At 56.6% G+C, this 16,093-nt stretch overlaps 5 protein-coding genes across 5 annotated transcripts; 2 read left to right on the forward strand and 3 right to left on the reverse strand.

The window, feature by feature from the left end:
* Nucleotides 1-567: 567 nt before the first annotated feature.
* Nucleotides 568-2,170, reverse strand: INS49_011838 (uncharacterized protein; the record flags this gene model as incomplete). The annotated part of the gene is made up of 2 exons (XM_043172547.1): nt 568-1,275; nt 1,337-2,170. The coding sequence occupies 2 exons, from the start codon at nt 2,168-2,170 to the stop codon at nt 568-570; spliced, it is 1,542 nt and encodes a 513-aa protein (XP_043024292.1).
* An 842-nt stretch (nt 2,171-3,012) lies between these two features.
* On the reverse strand, nt 3,013-5,463 carry INS49_011839 (uncharacterized protein; the record flags this gene model as incomplete). Its single annotated transcript, XM_043172548.1, has 3 exons — nt 3,013-4,052; nt 4,121-5,012; nt 5,362-5,463. The coding sequence occupies 3 exons, from the start codon at nt 5,461-5,463 to the stop codon at nt 3,013-3,015; spliced, it is 2,034 nt and encodes a 677-aa protein (XP_043024293.1).
* Nucleotides 5,464-9,062: 3,599 nt separating this feature from the next.
* INS49_011840 (uncharacterized protein) lies at nt 9,063-9,507 on the forward strand (the record flags this gene model as incomplete). Its single annotated transcript, XM_043172549.1, has 2 exons — nt 9,063-9,258; nt 9,350-9,507. The coding sequence occupies 2 exons, from the start codon at nt 9,063-9,065 to the stop codon at nt 9,505-9,507; spliced, it is 354 nt and encodes a 117-aa protein (XP_043024294.1).
* Nucleotides 9,508-10,293: 786 nt separating this feature from the next.
* On the reverse strand, nt 10,294-12,679 carry INS49_011841 (uncharacterized protein; the record flags this gene model as incomplete). The annotated part of the gene is made up of 3 exons (XM_043172550.1): nt 10,294-11,337; nt 11,414-12,481; nt 12,533-12,679. 3 exons carry the CDS (start codon nt 12,677-12,679, stop codon nt 10,294-10,296), a joined length of 2,259 nt encoding a protein of 752 aa, XP_043024295.1.
* Nucleotides 12,680-14,081: 1,402 nt separating this feature from the next.
* Nucleotides 14,082-15,729, forward strand: INS49_011842 (uncharacterized protein; the record flags this gene model as incomplete). The annotated part of the gene is made up of 2 exons (XM_043172551.1): nt 14,082-15,094; nt 15,138-15,729. 2 exons carry the CDS (start codon nt 14,082-14,084, stop codon nt 15,727-15,729), a joined length of 1,605 nt encoding a protein of 534 aa, XP_043024296.1.
* Nucleotides 15,730-16,093: the final 364 nt, after the last annotated feature.

Below are 16,093 nucleotides of genomic sequence, written 5' to 3' on the forward strand. Positions count from 1 at the left end.
GGGGGCTAGTTCTCCTAGGTATGATCAACATAGGTAGTGAGTCAAGAGCGCTCTCGCTCTCCGGTCCAACATCTTCGGATGTCAAGAGCAGGAGGACCTATGGGGAAGAGACGGGAGAGGGAACGGTAGAGCTCTCAGGGAGCCTTGGCTGAGGAAGCAAGTCACGAACGCGTTCAAAAGTGCCTTCTACATCCGGAAAATACGGAGCAACGGAAAGATGGGGCAAAAATGTGAGGATGAGACAAGAATTCGGGCAAACATAAACGTGCGCTCTTCTACACCAAGTGCCAGGCTCTGGCCGCATGTCATCCAAATAGCTGAAAGCCAGCGTTGTGGAATTGCGCCGCGCCACAAATTGGACGCGCAGCCACGGAAACTGGTCAAAAATTGACTTGGCTTATGTTGTCCATTTTGCAGTAAATCATTTGTACCGAAAGACAGTGAGCCTATGCACGTCTCCAATTAACCATATCCCCAAACGCCAATGCCCTGGGTCGTCCCTTCCTTGTTGCCTATTCAGTCATCATGGTACATCGTACCCACCGGGCGTGCATCACACCCAGATCATCAAGCAGACATGGCCGCCACCAGCAGCGTCAGACCAAGTCCCCAGCTCACACTCCTCCACCAGCTCGGCGGCGTCAGCGCACCCGCCGCACTGCCCAGGCCGTAGGGGCCCTGCAATTGGAACGTGACGTTCTGAACTATGCTCGCGTTGTAGCAGTTCCCATTGACGATGTCCAGATTGGTCAAGTCGTCCGGCACATTGAAGAACATGTATTGGCTCTGATTGAGACCGTTGAACCCCTTGGTGTTGTACGGGAACAGGTCGCTGTCGTCCGTGGAGCTCGTGTTGCGGAGGAAGATGCACTGGACCTGGCCGGGGAAGGTGCTAACCAGCTCGGGGTAGTCAGACATGACATCCGAGTTGGACGTATCCCCCACCAGGATGAACTTGCGCTGCGGGAAGGTCTCAAAGACTTTGGTCAGGAGGAACTTGCGGATCGACAGGGTCGCCGAAACATCGCTGAAGTTGAGCGGTCGGGTGTCGAAGGAGCCCAGCGGATAGGTCTTGTAGATAAAGTCCATGTAGTTCTTGGTCACCTGCTCTGGTGTCGTCGTGAGGTAATGGAAGTGCAGGTTCTGGATCGACTTGGACCAGTTGGCATAGATCTCAGGCATGTTCTCCCAAGGAGTGAAGGGGCGGGCGAACGAATTGAGCAGGCCCTCCTTCGGGTCGTAGATCTTTGTGACGCGAAGAATGTCATCAATATCCTGTAGGGTGGTTGTTAGTGTGTTGAACAGGTGTTTACGGGGGCCAGGAGATATATCATACCGAAATAATAGTGATACCCGTCGGCGGAACAAGGTAGGCTGTGGCATTGCCCGTTGTCTCCGCACCGCGGACCCAGAGATCCAGCACCTGCAGCTGATCCGTCTCGTTTCCTGGCAGCAGGTGGCCGCCATTTGGCCCTGTGGTGTTCTGCAGGATCACGAAGCTGTCGAAATCTCCCTGATCCGTCGTGTTGAAAGGCATAGTGATATTCTGTGCTCCGCCGGCTGCGTTGATCGCACCGCTGTCCGTATTGGGGTCAACAGACGCATCGTTGACGATGTCGATGATGACCTGCTCGTTGTCCTGCTGCACGATGAAGATCTCGCTCGTCAGGTTCCGCGCCTGGTTCTGCTGATCCTCGGGCAGGTCCTCGATGTCGACGTCAATGAGGAAGACGTTCGCCAGGTCGTTGAGCTTCTCCCGCGAGATGTTGGGTTGCTTGAAAATGTTCCCGTGTACCCGCATATTCCACCCCTGATCCGTCCAGTTTGCGTACGGCGGCACATTGAGTGCTTGCGTCGGCGACGCATCGAGGTCGCTCGAGGAAATGCCCAGGCTGGACTCGACGGCTGTGCCGGTTGGCAGGTCATTGAAGAACTGCGGCACGCCGGACGCTACAAAGCTGGAGACACCGGAGCCGAGGGACGAGAACACCGAGTTCAGGTAGCCTCCAAAGTCGATATCGCGGCCCTCCAGGCGTTCGAGCGCTCGACGGTCGAAAGATGGGGGAGGAGTGATCATCGGATGGGCGGCGGCCACAGGGTTGGGGGCCGCCGCTGCCAATTGCGCGCACGCGAGCATCGCCCCGAGGAGGGAAGTCCTTGAGAACGCCATGGTGTAGCTAAGGATGGCTGAAGAGGTCACTAAGACGGGCCGAGACAGGTCAAATGTTGAGAGAGAGTCGCAGCGGTGATCTGGCACCCAATTGATAGAAATGCTTGCGACCTGCGTTGGTCGTCCTCAATAAATGTGCTGACGGTCAACGCGACGATCGCGAAGCCAATTCACCGCGGGATGGGAAGGGGAGATGGAGAGGGTGTGTCGTCAGGGCTGCAGGGACTGTTGGCCGTGGGTCCCGACTCCCTTTTTTTTTCTCTGGGGCCTGGACCAACTTTGCCCAGCGTAGCCGGGTCGACTAGAGCGAGTGACGGCTAGGCTGTTTGTCATGGTGGTGTTGTGTTTCAAGCTTGGTTGAAGCTTAACTCCCTGCTGGCGGCATGACGTCAAGCTGCCCCTTCTGGATCTCGGCAAGCCCATTGCAGCCTTCTCATTCGCCGCCGCCGCCCTCTAGCGGCACCTTCCCTGGCGGCCAGAACCAAGGAATCAAGGTAGCGTCGCACCAACACGCCCGACGAGGAATCGAGGCTGAATCCGCCGTGTTTTGCCCAGCTAGCCAGCTAGTTCCCGAAATTGCGCAGCCTAGGCATGTGTGTTTGTTACTCGCGACTAGTAGGTGGTATGTGTTTGAACAGTGGTCAGCCTATTGGGTTTGGTATTGCATTGTATTCTGTGGTTTCGCCTGTCTTGTCTTGTCTTGTATTGTCTTGTGTATTTTAATGTTTTCTCTTGTCTTCTGCAGATTCATCTACCCAGGGTAAGCCTTCTGGTTTATCCTTCCCTGTGTCTCTCTCTCTCGTGTCTACTTCCACTCTCTGCTCTTTCCATGACGTCCACGTCTAAACACCGGCCTGGGCCGGCATATCCCTCACTCGTGATGGTCGAATCGAAGTGTTGTAGTATCTAGGCCACCCATACGCCGGATCCTCAACCGGAGGCTCCTCTGCTGGGGCTGCATAACCAAGGAAAGACCTCGGGTGAGGCACATGTGTCAGAAATAGCACAATCACAAAGGTAGACGTCATCATAGGCAGTGGCCAAGGCGTGTCGAAAAAGCTGTGCAGGCTCGTGGCGTTGGTGGACAGTGTCGTGACGAACATGAGCGCCAGCCCGAGCACGCCGATGAACACGGAGCGCAGGATGTTGAACGGGGTCCAGCCCTCCCTCTTGGACGCAGCGTGCAGGAGCACTAGGAGGATCACCAGTGTGCCGGCCGCGAGAAACGCGTAGACGAAGACGAGGTTGAACATGCGCGTCGTGGCCTCGAACGCCTCCCTCTGGGCGCTGGAGGCATCCGTCATCTCGGTCGGCTCCCTCTCGAACGGTTCGAGCTCGAAGTTGCTGAATATTGTGTCTATGGTAGTTGAGAAGAGCCCCACCAGGTCGTCTTGGAATTCGCGGGGGGAATCTGCCAAGGCACCGCTGGATACAAACGACTCATTGGCGTGGCCCGCCCTGTTGGAGAGCTCATCCCAGAGCTCTTGGGGGAGGCTTGATACGTTCTTCAGGGTTTCCATGACGCCTTCAGTCCCCAATGTTCCGTCTTCCTGCGCAGGGTATGTCTCAACGAATCTCGTGACAGTCTCGTTCAGCTTGGAGGCGACCTCTTGGCTCGTTGGCACGACCGGCAGGGTAGACAGGACGTTGAAGATGTCGGCCGCAGACTGCCTGATGAGCTCCAGGAGCCTCCACCAGATGATGAATTGGTTCATAGCCTCCATTACCAGGAGGAGAGCGAAGTGGAAGGGCAGGTGGAGGAGGGCCCAGGCGGTTTGGGGCCATGAGGTCATTCTGTTAGGATGCATCCAGTCGAAGTAGATCTGGAAAATCAGGTACACCATGGCTATGCCGGAGATGAAGATGAGCAGCATCTGGGGGCCTGGACAGTTTGGACACGACGCAGTCAGCACGGGACCTGTGTTTTTAATCTGCGCAAAGGCAACTTACTCCATGACATCCAACTATTCTGAGAGTTTCGCTCGATGCTCGTCAGGTCGCGAGCAAGATTAATTACCCCTTCTCCCAGCACGACGAGCGTGAGCTGGCTGAGCCTCTCGGGCAGGTGGCTGCCCTCAAAGCTGACCACCCGAGACATCATCGCGACGATGAGGTTCGCAACGATCTCAAAAGTGGACACAACCATCCAGGCAACATAAGCCGGACTGTTTTCGTGGACAAAGAATGCCGCCGACACGATGGCGTACAGGCTAGCAGCCAGCACGTGGGTGGCGAGGACAGCGACGAGCCCGGTGCGACCCTGCCCGAAATACCTGGTCTGCCAGAGCACGATCCCGTACTGGCCCGCCAGAACCAGTCTGGAGAAGGCGAGTACGAGGGACAGCGAGGCGAAGACGCCACGGGTCTGCTCGGCTGGTTCGAAGAAGGGCGCGGCCTGGACGAAGACGAGCAGGACGCCGAGCTGTACCGCCCTGGTGAGCCGCTCGACGACGCTGTCCTCGAGGAAGCGGACGTCATAGGCTACCACCAGGAACCAGGTCGTCCACAGCAGGAAGATGTACTGCAGGAACGAAGCCAGCTCGTCCCGGGTGGTGATCTCGTGTGCCGACGTGAAGACGTTGAGGGTTGCAACCACCCAGAGGTCGTAGAACAGCTCGAGGATTGAGGAGGTCTCGCGCTTCCTGAACCGGGGCTGCTCGTCCGCGAGTGTCACGCTACTGACTGGACAGAGGCTGAGTTTGTCGTCATCATCGACGATGGCAGACTTGGGCGTGTCCTTCTCGTCCAGCCGGCTGCCCAGCCAGCTGATCTTGTTGGCACGGAACTGGATGACGCTCTGTCTGACGCTCTGGACGCGGGCGTTTCGGGGACTGCCGGGAACCTGGAGCCGAAGACCTCCCGTGGAGTCCTTGAGGTCCTCCATCATCTCTTCACCGGGAAGTAGGAGTCATCATGAGGGGTGCGTTCAAGAGGGGCTCAGGTATGGGATGTTGGGTTGGGTCTTTCCGCTGTTGGGAATGGATGGATCTTTGAGGGTGCCCTTTGAGGACGACAGGTTCCCCTAAACCCGACTCATCGCTCATCAAGATCAACCGAGGATTGTGGTAACATCCCATCTGTCTCGACGTCGATCGGCACAAAGTGGTAGCATTCGTATGTATCTGCCGGTGGGGCCGGATTGTAAGCTGAGCCACCCAGTAAAATATGGAACACTTCGTAAGCTAACTTACTTTTATAAGCTTTCGCAAGTAAATAGTCGTCTCCAGTCCGAACTCAATGTCCACGCTTGCCTGAAGGGCATTCTGGATGTCCAAAAGGCTTGGCAAAGCCATTGAATAAGGCTGGCAGAGTAAAGTGCATCGGAAAGGCGGCAAACCGTGAAGGTTGGATTGTGCGGCTGAGACTTTCACAAGCAAATTGGTAGCATGAGATCAGCATCTGGGTGTGGGTCGCATCACCGGGCACGGAGCCGTGGGCGGCGGCCCGCAAAGTTGGGATGTTTCACCCCATATTTGGGTCAGAGGCGTGAGCTGGCGTGGGGGTCCACACCCACGGGCGGCAGTGAGGGCTCGTGTGCCGGGAGGCGCCATGATAAGTTTGCATGAGGACACCCTCAGCGGTTTCAAGGCGAGATCCGCCGAAAGCTTGACCGCTGTAGGGCGGGAAATACGGATGAGTCTCTGCGAATGGGATTCGCCCCTTTTCCCATCTTGGGCGCAAAGCTTGTTTCCACGATGCTCAGCCGCGCGTGCATGCTTCGGAGAATTGTTCCACTTTACACGGACAATGCAGGACTCGAGGAACGGGAGCTTAAACAACGACGGTGACAAGTCTAGAACTTGCGTGTCCCAGTCTCACATGCCAGCAGAACACGAAGCCAAACGCAGGTCAACAAGCAACTCACTCATCGATGGCACTCAGTTCCGGGCGGGCGAAGTGCATTAAATTGCTGTCAGAATTTACAACTCTGGTCTAGACCTGCTCGACGTCAATTTGAATTGGTTGCATAAAATGAGAATTGATAAATCGTATCATCTGGAATGCAGGTGATTGTCCGATATTCGCTACACCAACTTTGGCCACAGATCACAGTTCTTGGCGGAGCAGTCTGCTACCGGTTTCAATGTGCTGAGTCGACCACAAGCTTTCCACCACAGCTGTGTTACTTGGTGCACAGAGTAAGGATTTGGCCGTTCGGAAAGGCCGTGCTCAAATTCCGTAGGTCCGAGGGCAGTCGAAGCAGAAGCCTTGAGGACTTACCTTCCGTAATCCTTTGGCCGCAGATTGGGCAGCAGCTATTTGCAGTCATTGAACAACGGCTCGTATTCTGGACCCACATACAGCACATAGATTAACCATTTTTATTAAGTTTACCAGTACACGTTGCCCAAAGACAGACGTCGTAACGTGCAGCATTATGCCCTATGCATAATCTCCCATGTGATGTGATTTTCGAAATAGCTTTTCGCGAAGCAGTCACACGAAATTACACTGAATAGTTTTCCGCGTTCACCCTAGAAGGGCCATCTTACTTATTTTCTACGTACTGTCGAGTGTTGGACAAACCTTTGGGTCCAGAGCAACTGCACTTGCTTCGACCCAGCATCGGCGGATAACGAACCACATAAGATGGCGCTGCTGTGTTTGGGACTTGCGGGTAACTGTTATCTTCGTGGAGCTCATTGTTGTCCAGCTCAGGGATGAAACAGCACCTTGACTCGATTTACTCTCCGGCGCTACGCATGCTCTTAACACAAAATTCAGGGAGCCGGAACGACCTGCACGGTGATCAGTGCTGCAGTCTCAAGTCGCGTTCCAGAGGTACATATGGATGTACATAAACTCAACGCCCAAACCTTCTTGGAAGTTCTACGCTCAGTGATGCGTGTTCATGCTTGATTACGAATTGGTCGAGCGTAGCTGGGAGTGCCCAAGCCTTGCGAGTGCGCTCACCGCGGAGCTTACTCAAAGCTGGCTAATTCTGCAAGAGAACGGATATTCGCACAGAAAGAAACGGATGGTACACAGATATCTTACTCATAATATTTTGCAGCCGAACAGAGCACGATACCCACGCCCAACTCGCACGCCCACGCCCAATTCACACTCAATTCGCACGCTTTATGCATGTGTTTCCCGTGCAGGGATTGGTCGATTGATGCACCGCAATGTATACTGCTAATGTTATCGAGCCAGAGTACGCCCACCCAGCTTCCACAGTATGCCCACCCAGCTTTTAGCGTTGGCCCACCCAGTATAAGGAAATTGGCTGCACGTGCTATAAAATATTGGTACTGTGGGGTTACTGACAAAGCATAGCTATAGCTATCCCAAAGGGGTCCCATAGCTACCCCTTTATTTGCAACTTAAAAGTTACTTCTGCCCTTTGCCCTTTGCCCTTTGCGCCCTCTTCGCCCTCTGCGCCCTCTGCGGCCCTCTGGGCGCTCTGGGGGCTTCTGGGCGCTCTGGGCTTTTTAGGCTTATATTTTTAAAGTATTGCTTAAATTGGAAAATAGCTACCCTAGCTTCTTATATGTGGGGTAAACTTTGTGCTTACTTAGAAAAGTACCTAGTCTTATTAATGTAATACTAAGAAAAGGAAGTACTGGGTGGGCATACTGTGGAAGCTGGGTGGGCGTACTCTGGCTCATGTTATCGATTATAAGGTTATCACAAGCGGAGGGGCCAAGCCTGGTAATTTTCCCTTCCTATTTATCAAAACTCGTTCCAAGCATAGAGAACCTGCAAAGAGAAATCGACCGTAATAGAGGGGAAAAAAAGCAGGAAAAAAAAACATACGGCACCGGGTATTCGCTGGTCGTCACCGACCCAACTACTAATCCAGCGGTCACCAGCTTGTCTATGGGAGAGCGGACGGGATCCCGAATTTTCTGGTACCTATGGCCGTATGTGCTCAGTCTCGACGTTTGCTAGCTTATATACGGTATGCAAACGCGCACGCCAGATTCGAAAGGCGAATTCTCCGGGCAAGGCTTCCGCTGACTATGCCCAACACTACCAGAGGGCTCAACAGAACTCCAAGATTGACAATCAAACTGGGTCGATTTACGTACATTGTGTTGTAGCGACAAGGGGAAAAGTGTGGTGGGATCTTTATTTCCCCCCAGCCAAGATTGATTGTTTACTTTCTTTCACCAATTCATAATCTCGCCTGATGCTCCGTGATTGGGGTGTCAGAGTCTTGTTACGGGCGATGATGTATCACAAATCAACAATGATATTATTTTCTCTTTCGTTGTTTGAATTATTTCCCTTGTGCCCATGAAATTTGAGCAGTTGATATTTATTATTCTTTTTGTCCGTGACGTTGTTTGGATGAGCCTGAGGCTATCATGCTTCCTCTTTCGGTTGGTATTGGTACCACAGTGAATGGTCTTCAGTGTACCTCGACTTTGTCTTGAACCATGAATGACTCTGACCATAGTGTTGCCGCGTTGTCGGACAAGGAAACAAAGTCCAATATGAGCATGCATCTTAAACCACATTGAAAGTGCCTCCGGCATTCAATATGAAATTATAGCCAACCACCCAGGTTCGATTCCCCTCTGTTCTAGATACAAACGTCCAGCGGGAAACTCATTTTCTATCACAAAAGCTATATTATCTCAGGCAAATTTCATATTCTTCCGATGACCGTTTTTACCTCCTCGATTCGAACACATCTTATCCCGTCGTCTGATTCATCATATCCTGAGAAAGGGCGAACGAGTGCTGGGAACAATATACCAAAGACACCAAGATCGTAGCCATATTCCTCAGAGATAAAGGATGGAAATTCGCCTGCGAAAAGACATGGCTCCAACCCCCTGACACGGATGACAACCACTGTTATATCCTGTCTCTCTATAACTTTATGCGCATCGCCGACTACCTGGCCCAAAAGAGCGCTTTCTCGGTCCCAACACACATTATGGACACTGTGGACAGGGTTAACAAGCTGCGAAGCGAGTGCAACCGCATACACGAGGAGCTAGCTCCCGAAAGGACTGCGGCAAATGAGAGTCACAAGTATCCTATCCGGAAGTTCCAGGAACTTCGCGAGATTCTTCTCCCCAAGTCGCCATCGGGATCAGCTGGTTCGAGTGCTGAAATGCAGAGACTACCTGGTAAGCTTTAATCTGCTCGTTCTGCCCCGAAATCAGGCTTTATAGCACCGGAGGAGGGATCATCTTGAGATTTCTGACAGTCGTTTCGCAGACATCAACGATACACATGCAGCCAGGGAACATGCCAGCCTCGCAACAGGAGCCCCGAAGTTCTCATTCCTCGTGGAAGGTCTGAAGCGCATACGGCAAGCTATTCAGCGGTGCTGGTCCAGGCGCAACGCGGGTGTCAACGACAGAGACCGTGTCTAGTCTGCGACCTCAGTCTGTGAAAGCCTTTGCTGAAGAGAACTCCGTGCGATTTCTATGTTATGCACATGTCAGCATAAAGTGACGAGCCGCTTGGGCATCATTCCCACGTCGCAAAAGCATCTACGTGGCTCGGATTGATTGCCATCGAGATGCAATCTTGGATTATGCTGGATTATGCCATCCCCTTTTCCATTTTCCTGATTTTGGGTTTTTGCTTACCCACGGAAGATTGTTCAAATAAATTGTCTTCAATTCCACAAACCTGAAGGTGGTGGAGTTTTTGTAAGGCCGCGATGTATTTTCTCAAATGGGATTTGCTTATTTCGTATTTGCTTGTATTCTTATTTGTTGCTAGAATCGTCAGAATCTACAAAGTACGTAAAAAATGCGGTGAGAACCTATAGAAGTTAACTCAAACACGGTATAATTACACTGACTGTGAAGCGCCTCTTGTGAACGCTTTGAGTGACTGCGAAGACAGCTCATTCTGGCAATGGGAACAATTATGAACACCTCAAAATCGTCTGTCTTAAATAGAGCTTATGTGTGAGTACCAACTATTCTTCAGTAGCTTCCATATGATGGTAATCATGCTTAGCTTCGAGCACAAAAGCTCAAAAAAAAATTCTCATCAAGTCAAAGGCGCTTGGGCCAAGATTGACGAGACTGAGTAAGTAAGGAATAGAAATATTCACAAACAGATACATATATGCTACACATACATATCTCCACCATTGACGCATGTGTAGTTTATAATCAATGATAGCGACTAGGTCCATCCCTATCTCACACCTGCACATAGCGGATAATGAACTCTGGAGAGTCATATCGGTCCCAGCTCTCCACAAGGTCCCTGTCCGCGGCGATCTTGAGCGCAAAGATGCTAAGCCTGTACCGCCCGGCCGGTGCCCACGAGCCGTCGGCGAGGCTGCCATCCCAAGGGCTCATCCAGCCAATGGGTCTGTGGTAGGCGAGCGGGTATCCAGCAACGTTGCCGAGAGTGACCACCCCGAGGCCGTTGTCCCCAGTGCCCGGGCTACCGGGGTCGACGGGGGCGGCCTCGATGCGGACCTCCGAGCTGCCCATGACCAGCCAGACGGACTGATCAGGCAGGGCACCCACCGGCAGGACCAGGTCCGAGGTGTTGGAAGGCGGCTGGGCCCAGTCCGGGTGGGCGGCCGGGGCGGGCAGCTGGAAGGTGGTGTTTGCGGGCACCTCCGGGTTCCTCTCGTCGTCGCTGCGGCTGAAGAAGAGGCGCTGGGAGGCGAGGACGGTGGCGTTCCTCATGGAGCCCGCGACGCCGATGTACGGCAGAGAGAGGGCGATGTCGCCGTCGCCGTCGGTGCCGTTCAGGGCGACCCAGCCGGAGTACACGGGCAGGGCGACGGCGTCGAGACCCTTTGGGGGTACAACGCTCACGCGAACCTCGGACGTATCATTGGGCTCGAGGGTGAACGAGGTTGGCTCGAAGGTCAGTGTCGCGTATACGGTGTCCACGGCGGGCGAGCTGCTGCGGTATATCTCGAAAAGAGTCGTAGCTGTGAGGGCCGGGACATGAGACAGGTTGTATGTTGCTGGGGTGTCCCCGACATTGGTGACGGTGAAAGAAGCCTCGGAGAGGTTGTCGGTATCATTGAACGACAGGCTGGCGACACCGAGGACGGACGTGGCATAGGCCGCGTCAAAGGCCTGGACCATACCGGCACCCTGCTGCGGAACTGGACCGAGCGCCAGTTCGCTGTTGGCTTCGCCGTAATTCTGTGACTTTGCTGGCTTGGCTGTGGACGCCAGAAGCCTCTTGATCAGGTCCGGATCCCTTGTCCCTCGAGCCTGTTGATGTTAGAAAAGGAGGAAACCCGGAAACAGAATGGCAATTTCAGGTCTTGCGGACGTGAGAACGACATACCTGGGACACGAGAGAGACGATACTCGCCACCAAGGGCGTAGCCATCGACGTCCCCGACGCAACGGCGTATGAGCCAAGGGCGACGGGCCAGGTGCTCAAGATACCAGCGCCAGGCGAGCCGAAACTTGGGGCCAGCTTGAGCTCAAAGGTAGGGCCCCAGCTGGTGTAGGCAGATACCCGTCCTGGGCTGTCTGCTCCCTCGCTCTGGTACGAAGAGATAGACATGACCCCGTCCCCAGTGCTCGGGGTGCTGATGCCAAACAGGCCATCGGAATCACCAACCTCGTTGCCAGCAGCAAAAGTGCACGGTACACCCGCCTCCACGATCCTCGAGACAGCGACAGCAAACGCATCTCCGGCCCACCCGTTAGGCCCGCCAACGGACCCTGTGATGATGTCGGACCCGTCCTCGAAGGCCTGGATGGCGGCTGCCAGGAGGACATCACCCGTGGTCACGCCAGGACACCCAAAGGTGCGGTACATGCCGAGCTTCACGCCGGGAGAGGCTCCCGTGAATCCCATGGGGTTCTCCGCCGCTGCAATGATGCCAGCCACGTGTGTGCCGTGCCCTTGACAACCATCAAACGGATCGCCGTCAGGGACGGGAGCACTTGTGCCATCGAAGGTGTCACCCACGAGATCTGCCCCGTACTCTACCAAACAGCCGGGGCCAAAACAGCCCCCGAGGGCGGGATGGGTATAGTCAATACCGGTGTCCACGATACCGATGCGGAAGCCCTCGCCGGTGAAGCCCTTGGCACGGAGCTTGTCGACCTGGGTAAGGACGTGAGGCGGCCAGGAGTCGGTCGAGTTGGCCTGGCGCTTGAACTTGGACGGGGGATTGTCCTTGCCCGTCCAGGTGACGTCCAGCTTGGGCACGGAGATCAATGGGACGGGCCACAGCTGCTTGACCTGGGGCAGTGCGGCGATCCTGTTGGCTGCCTCACTGTCGGGGCCATCCACCTGGAAGGACACGCCTTTGAAGACCTTAGACCGGAGGCTGACACGCTGGGAGACCCCAGAGACACCTGCTTCGGCCTCGATCTGGTTGAGGAGGGCTGTGGCATCCTGCATGGGGGTCAGATCAAGCTATACTCTGGACGTGGCCATGGGTGGTACCTGGTCGTCGGCGAGCTCGACAATGTATGCGCCGGGGACGTTTGTCTTCTCGAACTTGGGCGCAGTGTCGTCCCTTCTGGCAGTAGAGGCGCAGGCAATGGTGGTGAGGCCAGCCAAGGCCGCAAGGGGGGCTTTCCAGACAACCATGATGAAGTGAAGTGTCTGCTTTCTACACAAGAGAGAACCTCAAAGTCCCGTGTCCCTGGTCCGACCCGGACCAAGGCTTGAGGACCGCATTGTACCTGCATATCCGGCTGCTTTATAAGTCCAGTGGCTTATACGCTCTCGAGGGGGGCAAGGGAGCACCCGCGGGGGACATGACTATCTACGTTGCATCGAATGCCATCAAGATGCTGTGAAGGGAGCAGTTTCCCCCCACCAGAGCAGTCAGGTCCGACATGCAGACGGATAAGACAGCTTGGATGCGGGGCGATACGAGGCCGACTGAGGGCGTTTGAGCAGGTTTAGGCCCCGCGTCGACGAGCCTGGGTGCCCCGCGGACGGCGGAATTGAGGGTTTTCCATGCCACGGTCGAGATAGGGGGGTCCTCCGTGTGGTGGCAGCATCAATTGAGGCTAGTGGTGCAACGGCCAGTTGTATTCCCCGGCAAATCCAACGACGGGCGAAGGGATTGAGAAGGGAAGGTGGTATTAGGCGGATGGTGAGATGTTGCCCAGGTTGGCACACTCGGACTGCATTGGGCCCAGCGAGCAATAATAAGTGCAAGAGGCAAGGCCATTCTGAGCCATGCAAGCACTTGACATGCCCAGGTGGTCTGCCGAGGCCGAAAGGGCCAGTATATACCTCTATAGGTAGGTAGCCATGGCCAGCCCGCCAGCCCGCGGGTGGGAGGGTGGAGGGAGGAGCGTCAGGAGCGGAGATAATCGGCCTGCGGAGGAGCATGTCGGACCGGTTGGGCACTTGGCACCCATCATCATCACCTGAGTGCGGTCTTCTCGAAGCCGCACCTCCGGGCCACTTGGGCATTCCACGCGAGCAAGTGGGCCTTTTCTGAGTGTTGGTGTGTCGAGGCTTGTAGCAGATGGAGTCCAGACGGTCAGTTGACGGGAGACGGGGTGGGCTGTTGACAAAGAGTCTCGTAACAAGCGTGCTGGTCTAGGATCACCTTTGGTACATGGCAGACTGCGTCAAGATCCGTAGCTGACCAAGTATCGAGGCACCCAGCCAGTTGGTTGGGGCCGCCCCGTGCCCTGGGGCCCCGGGCTGCAGTGGGACCCTTGCCCCCCTGTCGGGGGATTGCGACCGAGGAGCTCTGACCTGATTTTTCTCGTCGCACGCCCTCGGTCTGCCGCACGTGAACCCCTCCAGCTCGACAGCAATCAGCAATCAGCAACCATCACCAGATCTCTCCAAGTTCTCCGCGGAGGACCCTGCCTCATAAATTGGGCTGGCCTGGGCTGAGAAGGAGAAGAAGGAGAAGAAGAAGAAGAAGAAAAAAAAGGAACAGGGAAAAAAGGACAGCACCCAATGCCCACGGCCACAGGCAGCACCACGCGCCCTGCTCCCCTCGCCGCAAGCCCATGACACCATGAAGACCGCCCGGCGGGCTTTCACATGCCTGCGATGCCGCATCTCGCAGTCGCAACCACATCTGCGGACACAGGCGCGGGCCCAACTCCACAACAACACACCCCCCCGCAGGCCCTTCCACGCCTCGTCGCGCCTGCTGCGCTCCGAACAGTCGCTCGCCGCGGGCAGGCCGACCATTGCGCCCAAGCCCACCGTCGACATCAAGCACATCCGCCAGAACCCGGCCCTGTACGAGCAGACCTGCCTCGAGCGCAACTACAAGGCCCAGGCCTCGTACCCGGCCCGCATCGTCGCCCTGCATGACGAGTGGCAGGCCCGCCAGCGCGACGGCCGCGCCCTGCGCGAGCGCTCCAACCTCGTGCGCCGCCAGATCGCCAACCCGGCTTCCGTGAGCCCTGAGGAGGGCGAGGGCGCCGCCGCCCTGGCCGCCGCCACGCGTGACGAGCTGCTCGACGAGGCCCGCCGCCTCAAGCAGCAGCTCGCCACCATCGAGCAGGACGAGGACCGCCTGCAGGCCGAGATCCAGGCCCTCGCCCTCGCCCTGCCCAACCTCACCGGCGACGACGCCCCGCGCGGCGACCGCCCCGCCGTGCTGAGCTACATCAACGACCACCCGGAGCCGCACCCGAGCTCCTCGGACCGCGTCTGGCGCTCCCACGTCCACATCGGCTCCGAGCTGGGCATCCTCGACTTCGCGGGCGCCGCCACCAGCTCCGGCTGGGGCTGGTACTACCTGCTGGGCGACGGCGCCCAGCTCGAGCACTCCCTGGTCAGCTACGCCCTCGACACCGCCCGCCGCTACGGCTGGGCCCAGGTCAGCCCGCCCTCGGTCGTCTACAGCCACATCGCCGCCGCCTGCGGCTTCCAGCCCCGCGACCAGCACGGCGAGACCCAGGTCTACACCCTGAGCCAGAGCGCCCGCGACAGGGACAAGGGCCGCCCGGAGCTCAGCCTCGCCGCCACCGCCGAGATCCCGCTCGCCGGCATGCGCGCCGACTCGGTCATGGACGAGTCCGACCTGCCCAGCCGCCGCCGCCGTCAGCCGCTGCTACAGGGCCGAGGCCGGCGCCCGCGGCGCAGACACCAAGGGCCTGTACCGCGTCCACGAGTTCACAAAGGTCGAGCTGTTCGCCTGGACCCCGCCCGACCAGGACGCCGCCGCCGAGGTCTTTGACGAGATGCTCGACATGCAGACCGAGATTCTCGGCTCCCTGGGCCTGCACTGCCGCGTCCTCGAGATGCCCACCGCTGACCTGGGCGCCAGTGCCGCCCGCAAGAACGACATCGAGGCCTGGTTCCCCTCGCGCGCCCGGCGTGACACTTCCGCCACCAAGGGGAGAGAGGGAGCGGCCGAATCGGCCGACGGCGCCCCGCAGGAGGAGGGCTGGGGCGAGGTCACGTCCGCCAGCATCTGCACCGACTACCAGACGCGCCGGCTGGCGACGAGGGTCCGAATCGGCGGCTCCAATGGAAAGATGACCTACCCCTGGACCGTCAACGGCACCGCCCTGGCCGTCCCGAGGGTGCTGGCCGCCATCCTGGAGACCGGCTGGGATGAGGGCAGCATGACCGTCACCATCCCCGAGGTCCTGCGGCCGTGGATGGACGGGAAGGAGACAATCAGTCCCAAGGCCCGCACGCGCTAGTTGCGCAGGCCTTTGGTCAAACCCAGACTGGTGAAGGCGTTCGTGAGAGTGATGTAGGCTACGTACGGTACGACGAGGTGTGCGGCAAGAGAGGGAGGGAGCATGTGCAGGGATTGGATATACCATGGCATAGCAGACAGGCTGCTTTATCATCGCATCACATTCGTCATTCGTCACTCGAGAAAATAGCATGACCGACGGTCACATCATTGCAGCATCACAGCATGAGTAACGCTATCTTATTGACCCAGTGGGCCTCAACTATCTACCTAATAGTTGGAAGAGGAGGTATTAATGAGACCAAAATACCATGCCGTGCCTCCTTCGCTCCGTCGTCCAAGTTGTTGCTGGTGGATGGAGCCGC

This window comes from Diaporthe citri (genome assembly GCF_014595645.1).
Source record: "Diaporthe citri strain NFHF-8-4 chromosome Unknown scaffold_5, whole genome shotgun sequence".
In the NCBI taxonomy this organism is placed as follows: Eukaryota; Fungi; Ascomycota; class Sordariomycetes; order Diaporthales; family Diaporthaceae; genus Diaporthe; species Diaporthe citri.